Source organism: Rana temporaria, chromosome 2 (assembly GCF_905171775.1).
Source record: "Rana temporaria chromosome 2, aRanTem1.1, whole genome shotgun sequence".
Lineage (NCBI taxonomy): Eukaryota > Metazoa > Chordata > Amphibia > Anura > Ranidae > Rana > Rana temporaria.
The window spans coordinates 33,888,924-33,900,891 of NC_053490.1; the positions used below are offsets into that span (position 1 = coordinate 33,888,924).

At 42.9% G+C, this 11,968-nt stretch overlaps 1 protein-coding gene across 2 annotated transcripts; it reads left to right on the forward strand.

Moving 5' to 3' along the window:
- The first annotated feature begins 2,620 nt into the window (after positions 1-2,620).
- Positions 2,621-11,389, forward strand: SERPINH1 (serpin family H member 1). Of its 2 annotated transcripts, XM_040340045.1 has the most exons (6): positions 2,621-2,714; positions 5,259-5,302; positions 7,041-7,747; positions 7,844-7,942; positions 8,726-8,958; positions 10,947-11,389. In XM_040340045.1, exons 3-6 carry the CDS (start codon positions 7,075-7,077, stop codon positions 11,247-11,249), a joined length of 1,308 nt encoding a protein of 435 aa, XP_040195979.1. In that variant the 5' UTR covers positions 2,621-2,714; positions 5,259-5,302; positions 7,041-7,074; the 3' UTR covers positions 11,250-11,389. The 2 variants fall into 2 exon arrangements, with proteins under 2 accessions (XP_040195979.1, XP_040195980.1); XM_040340046.1 differs by lacking the exon at positions 5,259-5,302.
- The last annotated feature ends 579 nt before the right edge of the window (positions 11,390-11,968 follow it).

The window sequence follows — 11,968 nt, forward strand, 5'->3', positions numbered from 1 at the left end:
TATCTTCTTTACCCTACGCCAACGCAGCGCAGAGAGGCAAGCACTGGATTCACAAAGCACTTGACTCCAAATCTGCGCTGGGTTTCTTATGCGTAAGCCGTCGTAAGTTGAAGTGGGCGTGAGCCATGCAAATGAGGCGTGACCCCATGCAAATGATGGGCCAAGCGCCATAAAGATACGAATAACGAACGGCACATGCGCCGTCCCGTGGGCGCATCCAGTGTGCATGCTCAGAATCACTTCGGAACTACTCCCTAAGATACGCCGGATCACTGCCTATGACGTGAACGTAACCTACGCCTAGTCATATTCACGTACAACGTAAACGACAAAAGATACGACGGCTTGTGTTCCCTGGTCCATAACTTTGCATGGGTTGCGCCTCATATATGGGGAATAACTTTACGCCGGACGTAAGACTTACGCAAACCGCGTATATTATGCACTGGGCGCAAGTACGTTCGTTAATCGACGTATCTCCCTCATTTCCATATCTGAATAGGAAATCAATGGGAGCGCCACATGCGTCCAGCGTAAATATGCGCCCACGATACGCCGGCGTAGGAAAGTTACGTCGGTCGGATGAAGCCTATTTTCAGGCGTATCTCAGTTTATGGGCACGGCGCATAGATACGACGGCGCATATGTGCACTTACGCGGCGTATCTCGAGATTAGTCGGCGCAAGTGCTTTGTGAATCCGGGCTTGTATGTCCACCAATATGGAGCCATAGAAGGTTGCCAATCCTGGTACGTATACGAGAAAAAGGAGCAAGTATCCCCAAAACAGGAATTGTGGGATTTTTGAGGCAAACCAAATAAAGAAATCTAATCAGTATAATATAAAATGTATATAATTTAATGACAATAAAAAAATATAAATATAAAGATAAAAGGTGGTGTAAGAGACACCAACAATGAATTTTAACAATAGTACAGTAATGAGCCAATGATAATCCAAATCCTGCCCCTCGAAATCAGGGACAGTTGGGAGCTATGGATGATAAAAGAATTGCATCTCAGTACATCTGATTGAGTCTATAGAGCAGGGCCCTCTGATTCCTTCTTTATTAAATTGTATTGTTATTTATTGTATTGACTGTCCTTATGTTGTAAAGTGATGCGTAAACTTTTGGCACTATATATATTATTTTTTCAGCCTTCCTTTTTCTTTATTTCCACCTGGTGATCCTGTCATTACCAAACTTCCTCTCCTAGGGTGACAACGCTCACTGTACTGTATCTATAAAGCAGGGGTCAACAATGTCCGGGCGCCAGGACGCAATTGCGACAAGAAATTGTGACCTGGCGCATGCTCCCGCCGGTAATTGAGGCCGCGGCTTTGCGGCCTACAAGGCCGCGAAGCAGGGGCCTCAATTACCGGCCGCCGTGGGCCCGCCGCGATCGCACGCCGGGGGAGGTGGGGGCGCACGGAGGCACAGGATCCTGTGTCTCCGTGTGCCCCCACCTCCCCCGCCACGCGATCGCGGCGGGCCCACGACGGACGGTAATTGAGGCCACGGCTTTGCGGCCTTGTGAAGTCCCAAGCTGTCCCAAGCTCTTCCTTCTGTGAGCTGGCGCCATCTGGTGGTGGCCATTGGCATTACAAGTTAAACAGCAATTCTAATGTAATTTTTCACTATTTTCACTGCCATCTCTTTCCCTCTCATTAGAACCCCCAAACATTATATATATATTTTTTATTCTAACACCCTAGAGAATAAAATGGCGTTCGTTGCAATACTTTCTGTCACGCCGTATTTGCGCAGCGGTCTTACAAGCACACTTTTTTGGGGGAAAAATACACTTTTTTAAATTAAAAAACAACAGTAAAGTTATCCCAATTTTTTTTCAAATTGTGAAAGATAATGTTACACCGAGTAAATTGATACCCAACATCTCACGCTTCAAAATTGCGTCCGCTCGTGGAATGCCGACAAACTTTTACCCTTTAAAATCTCCATAGGCGACGTTTAAAAAATTCTACAGGTTGCATGTTTTGAGTTACAGAGGAGGTCTAGAGCTAGAATTATTGCTCTCGCTCTACCAATCGCGGCGATACCTCACATGTGTGGTTTGAATACCGTTTACAAATGCCAGCGCTACTCACGTATGTGTTCGATTCTGCGCGCAAACTCGTCGGGACGGGGCACGTTTTTTGGCTCCTAACTTTTTTAGCTGGCTCCTAGATTCCAAGCTAATTTGTCAAACACTGCTATAAAGAAACAACGTTGCAACGTTGTCACCCTAGGACAGGAAGTTTGTCAGGTCCATAGAACAAGCAAAAATAAATTTTGCATGTTTTTAAAAAAAGATTGTTTCCTTATTTTCCATTTTTAATGGAGCAAATCTTTTACGGCATGCCTGCTGTGTTGGCCAAAGAAATCTGTGCAATCAATTTCGTGTTGAAACAGTCGATGGGATGTCTAATCTGCAGGCTATGAACCAGATACAAGTATTCATTGTCAGGGAAAGGAATGTCAGGGGTTGTCTCAAGCAAGCTGAGGGGCTGGAATCACAGGAGGAGGGCTGGAGACGCCAGAGGGCGAAGGGAGGGGGGCATCAAAGTCCCTCATTTAAATAAAGTTTTCCAAACTTCTAGAACTTTCCTCTGCAGGGTATAAAGGCTGGGCTGTTAGATGAGCAGGGCATAGACACGCAGGCACAGAGAAGGACAGCTCAGGAGAGGCACAGCTCCATAGCTTCCACTACTGAGGTATGTCACCCATATCCATCCTTACTGGGGAGGGAGGACGGGGCTCTGACTACAATATAGTTCTGTACAGTTGAATCCATAGCTTGATTCATGCGGAATAATTGCTGCATCAGCTGGTTTGTGCTTGGCTTCCATTGCACAGATATAGTACTAACTGCACCGCATACTTCCATAGAGTTGTTGCAATGCATTTGCAAATTAGGAATAAATACGTTAATAAATGCGTTGCACGGAGCAGTGGTGACGATAGCAGCCATTGAGATCTCACTTTATTAAAAATTTAGTGCCGTCAAGCCATTTAAAGACAAATTCTCATTGATTGTTATATAATATTGCACTATACATTGCTCTTTGCATGGGTGTATGTCTGTATTAAATTGGCCAATTACACTTGTGTATGCAAATTTCAAGCGGGGCAATTGGGGAGCACTGAGTAAAGAGCTGGGGTCCTACTTAGCCAAATAAATGCCATAAAACTTTTATTAGAAGGCTTTCAAGTGTGATGTCCAGGAAGGTGGCCCATAAAATCGGTGGAGAGCCGAACCCGACTGAACAGATATATAATACTTACATGTATTTTAGATGATGCTACTGTTAAAAACAAGTATTTTGCAAGCCTATGGTTGCATTATAGCCAGTCAAAGGCTTCACTGCTTATACTGTACTTTTATAATCCAATATTATAGTTGGAAACATTGTGGGAAGAATCCAAAGGAAACGTCCCTACAATTGAAGAAAATGGCGATGCCCGTCCTAGGCTGCCTACCATTGCACTTTGCATACTGCCCTTTGCCCAGTTGGATATTCCACAGGCTATAGTAGGGGTGGGTTGTCCTGCAGAAAGTAAGATTCTTGACAATACAAATTGCATGTATAGAAAAGCTCCTTGTGTTATGCTTGGGAATCCAAAGATGAATTCCCTTTTACTGCTCCATCAATGCTTGCTGGGATTTGTAGTTCTACAAATCCCAGCTAAAGCTGCCTACCCACGTTACGATATGATTTTACAATTTCCTTTGGATGTACCAGAGCCTGTGTTGTGCAAGAGCCTGACTGATTGGATATAGACTGAATAGATAGTTTAGCCCATTACAAAATTTTGGTAAATCTAAAAATTGTTTGGTCAGATTCTTGTAACGTATATAGTGACCCTAAAGCTGGCCATACATTATAAAATTTTCTTATTCAATTTCCTTTGGATTTACCTTTAACTATGTAGTGCAAGAGTCTGCCTAATTGGATATAGACTGAATAGATAGTTTAGCTAGGTCCACATATTACAAAATTTTGGTAAATCTAAAAATTGTTTGCTCAGATTCTTGTAACGTATATAGTGACCCTAAAGCTGGCCATACATTATAACATTTTCTTATTCAATTTCCTTTGGATTTACCTTCAAGTATGTGGCGCAAGGGCCTGCCTGATTGGATAAAGATTGAATAGATAGTTTAGCTACGTCCTCATATTACAAAATTTTGGTAAATCTAGAAATTGTACAGGACAGATTCTTGTAACAAGTTCAGTGACCCTTAGTCAGCAAGGTAAAGAGTATGAATTGTCTCTCTACCACACTGGGGTTGATTTACTAAAACTGGAGTGTGCAAAGTCTGGTGCAGCTTTGCATAGAAACCAATCAGCTTCCAGATTTCTTTGTCCAAATTTAATTGAATAAGCTGAAGTAAGAAGCTAATTGGCTACTATGCACAGTTGCACCAGATTTTGCACTCTCCAGTTTTAGTAATTCTCATGTAACAAAACCTTATCCAACCCCCTGCAATAACCGGATGGCCAAACATTATACAACTTTCCTTTAGATTAATGCAGGGGGTAGAATAAGGTTTGTTACATAATGAGTTCAGCAGTGCGGTAGAGAAACAATGTGCAGTAATCCATGGCATCCAGTTTATCTTCGTTACCAGATTGGTAACTTGGGATTACTACATTAAACACATCATCAATACTCATTACCTTGCTGAATAAGTCTAAAAGTTAACACTTGGGATTCTTTGGGCTTAGCAAATACAGCTGTGCCAAGAGCAATGGTGGTGCAATAATGAATGGTGAGGTTTGATTGCTATGGGATGCTCCATAGTGTGTCGAATTTTATCTTTGCTTGATTAAGGATGATTAACGCAATAACAAGCATAGAGGGTTAACAACATCAGACAGGAGAGGGCTGTTTTTCTTAGTATTTTGTCTATTGTTCAGTCACACTAAACATCCTTTTCCTTTGTTGTTCTTTTTTTTATTTTCCATGAGCTCTTAGACATAAGGGGTTGTGTTGGACGAGACAATTTCGGGATACATTATGGCTAGAAATGGATAAACACATAGAGAGCATTCAGACTATGCCACATCAGCAGCCCCCACCCAAATCCTGCCCCCCCCCCATCCAATCCTGCCAGCACTAATCTTATTCCGCCACTAGGGGCAGTGGCATTAAGAACCACAGGAGGGTCTCATTGACATACAACAGTGCTTCTACATCTGCTGGTGCTAAATTGTGTTCTATGGCAATCTGCTTCATTTGTCTATTTCTTTCAGAATGAAAATTGCAAAAGTTGACCTCACTAAGAATCTCTATAAAGGTATATCGAATCCACATTCTCATCTCTTTCTCAGTACTGGGTGTGATCCCAAGCTGCCCTGGGCTTGGAGAACAGTAGTCAACCATAAGTGAAGGTCATTTGAAAATAGTTCATGCGGCTTATCCAAAACCATTTAAAGGGTTAATTTGTTTTCCTTTTGCAGTATAAAAGCACACCCTAATCACTGTGCAGCACAGAATCCCCCTATTACCCTGCCCCCCCCCCATTTGCCCCACAGTTCTGCCGCGGGCAAACACAGGGGGATGTTTTAGGATGATTGGGGAAAGAGGTCGGTAAATATGTAATTTACTGACCCACAGTGAGTGATCAGTAGCTTTTTGGTGCCCATCCTAATGCAATAGGCTGCGCACACCTATGTGCCATGGCATGCCATATCCTGTCTCCAGCCTGAATATTATTGTTTCTAAATTCTATGTCCTGTCTATGACTTAAAATTTGTTTTAGATGGGTTTTTTATTGCAAAAGTTGGCATAGAGCATAGAACGAGTGACTCAGGCGCTTGATTTAGTTGCTCACTGTGAAACTAAAGCCCCAGGCTATTTAATTTAGCTGACATGCAGGGTGTGGCAGCGTCTGTTAAATTCAATGCCCTATTAAGTTCTTTATTTTATTTCATGTTTGAAATAGTGGGATGGGGGTGTGTGTTTAAATGCACAATAGTCAAGTAAATTAAAATAGGATTTTTATTATTACCTTTTTTCAGTTTGGGCAAAAATGCCTTTGACCAACATTAGTTACTCTTTTTTTGTAATTCATGGACTAATTGTTGGCGAATTCCAGTCTAAACCCAATTTGCAGGTTTATATTAAATCCACCCCCAGGACAGGGAAAAGAATGAGTGATGCCCCGTACACACGATTGGAATTTCCGATGGAAAAAGTCAGATGGACTGATTCCATTGGTCTTTCCGATTGTGTGTAGCCACATCAGAGTTTTTTCATTGGAAATTCCGATGAATTCCATCAGACTTTTGATATGAAACATGTTCTATATTTTTCCGATGGAATTCCGTCGGAATTTCCGATGTGATTTGGCCGGGCAAAAGCCTGATCGTGTGTACGCAGCATTAAGCCTCGTACACACGATGGGACATCAAACAAACTTTACCTTGGATCTTTGTCCGAAGGGAGTTGTCCGGGCACACCCATAGCATACACACGCTCGGACTAGGCACCATCGGACTCTTGTTGACGTAAAGTTTGTCTGTTTGTGGACCGAACTTTTTGTTCGATGAAACCCGAAAAGTTTGTCTGATGGAGCGCACACACGGTCGGACTATTTTGAAAACTTGCTGGTTTTGAAGTTTGTTGGCAAAAAGTCCGACAGTGTGTATGGGCCTTTAGTCTTCGCCAGAAGAACATATAATGTATTAATGTAATAACAAGACAAACTAGCAGTAAAGTTTACTTTTACTTTACTTTTACTTTTATTTATTTTTTATTTTTTATATATATATTTTTTGGGGTTCTGCACTTATATTTTGCTTTTAATTACCATCTGAAATAAACAATTATAAAAATAAAAAGCCAAGATCATCCACAAGTAAAAAAACATACACAAAAAGCAAGGCAAGACAAAGAGCTTGCATTGTGCTTAAGCTTTCATGGATTAATTTTATTCTCATCTGACCTCCAACATTTTAATGGTGAAAGGAAAATATGTCATTATATGCCACAATTGTGCTTAACGTTTGAATGTTTATTCTCTTCTTTTTCAGAGTTGCATCACTGCTTCCGACAATTAAAAGCACCATGTGGATGATCAAATTCTTGGTTCTTGGCCTCCTGTTCGCTGTGGATGCAGCAGTAAATAAGAAAGTGGTGGAAAAAAAAGCAGCCAAAGAGGCTCCTGCAAAAGAGGCTCCTGCAAAAGAGGCTCCTGCAAAAGAGGCTCCTGCGGAGAAGAAGATCAGTGAACATGCCAGCACCATTGCTGACCGAAGTGCTAACCTGGCATTCAACCTCTATCAAACCATGGCCAAGGACAAAAATGTTGAGAACATCCTGCTGTCACCAGTTGTGGTGGCTTCTTCTCTTGGTTTGGTGAACCTTGCCGGCAAAGCCAGCACTGCCGCCCAGGCCAAGGCAGTCCTTAGCGTTGACAAGCTGAGTGATGACCTTGTCCATGCTGGCCTGGCCGAGCTCCTCAACGAAGTTAGCAATTCCACTGTCCGTAATGTCACCTGGAAAATTGGAAACCGTCTCTACGGCCCCAGCTCCATCAGCTTCTCTGATGACTTTGTGAAGAACAGCAAAAAGCACTACAACTACGAGCACTCCAAGATTAACTTTCGAGACAAGAGAAGCGCCCTTAAGTCCATCAATGAGTGGGCCACTCAGACTACCGATGGCAAGCTCCCTGAGGTGACCAGTGACGTGGAGAAGACTGATGGAGCCCTGATTGTCAACGCCATGTTCTTCAAGCGTAAGTATTCAAGGCAAATAGGCTTTGTCTAAAGAAATTCTCTATTTAGAATGTTCATAATAATTAAAGCTTTATTTTATTTATTTGATTCTGTAGCTCACTGGGATGAGAAGTTCCACCACAAGATGGTTGACAACCGTGGCTTCATGGTGACCCGCTCTTTCACCGTGGCTGTCCCCATGATGCACCGCACAGGTATGTTAAACTAAAATGCGTGATGACAACTTGAGCGAAACCTCAATAACAATAATTTTTTCTTATGAGATACTTTATTATTTAAATGCAAGATTTTTAAAACTTGTGAGTTTAAGCTGAGCTCCATGTTATTTTTATAGCATGTAATCTTTAGACATTCAGATTTTACGGGTATCTGTGACTGCACTGTAGAGTCACTTAGAGCCAGTTCACACTGGGGCTGAGCCGCCTGACGATTTGCGTCCCATTCAATGCAATGGAATCGTTCTAATAGGAGCGACACAAGTCGCTCCGATTTAGAAAAAGGTTCCTGCACGACTTCGGGGGCGGCTCGGGGCGACCTGCATTGACTTCTATACAGAAGTCGTTTTGCTGGTCGCCTCTGAAGTCGTCCTCAGGACGACTTGCAGAGTCGCCCCCGAAGTCGTGCCGCGTGAGGAGTGCAGATAAAGGGGAGACAGACAGGAATAGCAGATGATAGATTGTAACCCTTATCGACTTTTCCCAATATGAAAAAAGTGCTGGCTGGATTTTGGCTTTAAAAATGTTCTACATTTTTAGATATTTCTTAATAAAACTTCAGAGAGGCTCTCTGGTTGTTTCAGGGGCCATAATCTATTGCCACATATCTGTGCTCTAAGTTTCCATGGATAGACCATGGATGTCATCCATTTTATTAACATATATGACATAGTAATCATAGAGTTCTTGAACCTTTTTAATGTGTCCGACAAGCATGAAACATATCCTATGGTTACCATCTCTTGTGATTTTTGCCTTTAGGTCTGTACAATTACTACGAGGATGAGACCCACAGCCTTCAAATCCTGGAGATGCCCCTGGCCCACAAGTTGTCCAGCATGATCTTCATTATGCCTTACCATGTAGAACCCATGGAGAGATTGGAGAAACTCCTGACCAGAGAACAGGTTAAAACCTGGCTTGGGAAGATGCAGAGGAAGGCAGTTGCAGTGTCCCTGCCCAAAGTCAGCCTAGAAGTCAGTCATGACCTTCAGGTAAGTCCAGCTCTATGATTCATCAAGATTCAAACCAAACATTTAGCTTGAACATTACATTTTATAAAACCAAGCATTTATCTTATTTGTACCATATAATGAAACCAACCATACGCACCACCCAACTCTTCACATATATTATTTCTTGTACTCAACCCCACCTGAATATCTTGAATGAAATCCAAACGAAATATTTGGCACCAGGTGTAAAAGCAAACATTAATTTACACCATCTGATCTGCCGACTTCATGCAGTACTTTAAGTTCTAACCTCTCACCATCTTTGTTTAATATGTAGAACCCGACCTTTATCTCCATCATTCTGTGCATTGATATAGCTAACTAGTCACTTTGCCCATAAGATTATTTAATGTACCCTTACCAATTATATAACTCCACTTTTACGATAGATAAATCAAATATCCTCAGCCAAACAAATCATTTCCATCACTTACTAGTTCATCACAACAATTAAACTTCAGTCTGTTATGTCAGTGCCAAATTTTCGACTCCACCATTCTACAAGTTATTCTTAAAAAAGTATCTCTAAAGATTAACATATTTAATAGGACTCATTTTGGCTTACCATTACACCTGGTATTTCCATAATTTCAACCCTTCAAGACAAACATTCAACTCCACCAATCTGTATAATTAAAACAATCTCTTATCACTGTGATTTAACCTTTATATCCCAAAAAAAGTGTAATCTAAATGAGTTAAAGAGGTTGTAAACCCTTGTATTTTGTATCTTGTAAGAAACACCTTGAAGTATCTGGCCCCCCTGAGCCCCCGTTTTACTTCCCTATGCCCCGAATTTCCATGGGCGCGATCCCGCGTCGCTTTCTCCACGGCTTCTCGGCTCTTCATTGGATAGATTGATGGCAGCGCAGCCATTGGCTCCTGTTGCTGTCAATCAAATTCGATATTGCAGCCGCCGGGGGGCATGGCCGAGTCATACACTCAACGTCTATGGACGTTGAGTGTATGACACAGGAGAGCGCCCGCAAGGTAACCCCCTCAGGAGAGAGCATCCCAGAGGGGGGTATCTAATGCGTGGAGGAGCCGCGAGAGCCGCCGTGGGACCCCAGAAGAGGACATTCAGGGCCACTCTGTGCAAAATGAACTGCACAGTGGAGGTAAGTATGACATGTTTGATATTTAAAAAATAAAATAAAAATCGAAGCTTTAATATCACTTTAAGTTGTCAACAATTTGAGTGTGCCAATAGTGTTTTGAGCACTGATTATGTCCTGCATATTGGGCATGTCTGTTAACATCTTTGTGCTGCAAATTAATACACATATAGGCAGATTCATAGAGAGTTACGCCGGCGTATCAGTAGATACGCCGTCGTAACTCTGAATCTACGCCGGCGTTAATTTAAGCGTATTCTGGAAACCAGATACGCTTAAATTAGGCTAAGATACGAGCGGCGTAAGTCTCCTACGCCGTCGTATCTTAAAGTGTAATTTTTAGGCTGGCCGCTAGGGGGCGCTTCCGTTGAGTTCGGCGTAGAATATGTAAATGACTAGATACGCCGATTCACGAAAACGTACGTGCGCCCGTCGCAGTAAAGATACGCCGTTTCCGTAAGAGATACGCCGCGTAAAGATAAAGCTGCCCCCTAGGAGGCGTAGTCAATGTTAAGTATGGCCGTCGTTCCCGCGACAAAATTTGAAAATTTTACGTCGTTTGCACATCGCTGGATCGAGATGGAGCACAGGTGAGTATTAGGAGGGGGCTGTGGGGGGTGAAGCACACTGATGTTTTTTTTTTACTTCATGCATAGAATGCATGAAGGTAAAAGACCTTCAGCCACTTTAACATTTCTAGATATTCCTTATATCCGTCCCTCACCTTATTTTTTTTAACAGAAACCTTTTTATTGAACAAAGCAGCATAACAAAACACATGCCAACAGGCATGATGACCCTCACCTTTTAAGTTTCTGTCCACTATAAAGACTGTGTTTATTTTCATTCCAGAAACACCTGGGTGAACTTGGTCTGACCGAAGCCATTGACAAAACCAAGGCTGACCTTTCCAAAATCTCTGGCAAGAAGGATCTCTACTTGGCCAGCCTGTTTCATGCAACTGCCCTGGAGTGGGACACCGATGGAAATCCTTTCGATACTGACATCTACACCAGGGAAGAGCTTAAAACACCAAAGCTCTTCTACGCTGACCACCCCTATGTCTTCCTGGTCAAAGACAACAAGACGGACTCCATTCTGTTTATTGGTAGACTAATCAGGCCAAAAGGTGACAAGATGCGAGATGAATTATAGTACCAAAAAGCAGTGGGGGGTGGGGTAGTTGGGTTGGGTAGCTATAAATCAATTCTTTTTTTTTTAATGAAAGGATGGCACAAAAAAAACAACCAAAAAACTAAATGTTGGCATTTGACATCTTGACCTGTTTACAAAAAGAGAACATTCCACCAAAGCAAAGTCGGTTCTCCCGGAGGTTCCTCTATTAGACCTTTGGTTTGACCCTTGAAAGCAAACTGTAGTAAAGCTTTGAAGTCCTTGCACAAGAGACTGCACTTTCCATTGCAATACTTACCATGTGAGTTCCACTATCTGTCACTGGAGTTCGCCGCTCTTGCATGATGCTGTGCTCCGGTGGCCTTTTAGGCTCCGTTCACACCTAATGCAGATGCGGCTCCCAACAGGGGTCCGGTGCTTCCTGGTTCATCGCTTCAGGTGCGATTTCAGCCCGAATTTTTGGCTAAATTCTGACCTAAAACGGGCCAAAAGACGAACACGTCTCCAGTGCCAAATCCGCACCGGAGCTGCAACGGAGATGTGTGAACCGGCTCCATAGAGAGCCATTCCTTTAACCACTTAAGGACCGCCTCCTGCACATTTACGTCGGCAGAATGGCACGGCTGGGCACATGCACGTACAGGTAGGTCCTCTTTAAGTGCCTAGCCGCGGGGCACGGGCGCGCGCCCGTGACCCGGTCCGAAGCTCCGTGACCGCGGGACCCATGGACCCGATCGCCG

Bases quoted from the DNA above. Each gene is read 5' to 3' on its own strand.
- SERPINH1 (XM_040340045.1), top strand. From the start codon at position 7,075: ATGTGGATGATCAAATTCTTGGTTCTTGGCCTCCTGTTCGCTGTGGAT. The intron at 7,748-7,843 runs GTAAGTATTCAA...TTGATTCTGTAG, and splicing joins CAACGCCATGTTCTTCAAGC to CTCACTGGGATGAGAAGTTC. The intron at 7,943-8,725 runs GTATGTTAAACT...TTTTGCCTTTAG, and splicing joins CCCCATGATGCACCGCACAG to GTCTGTACAATTACTACGAG.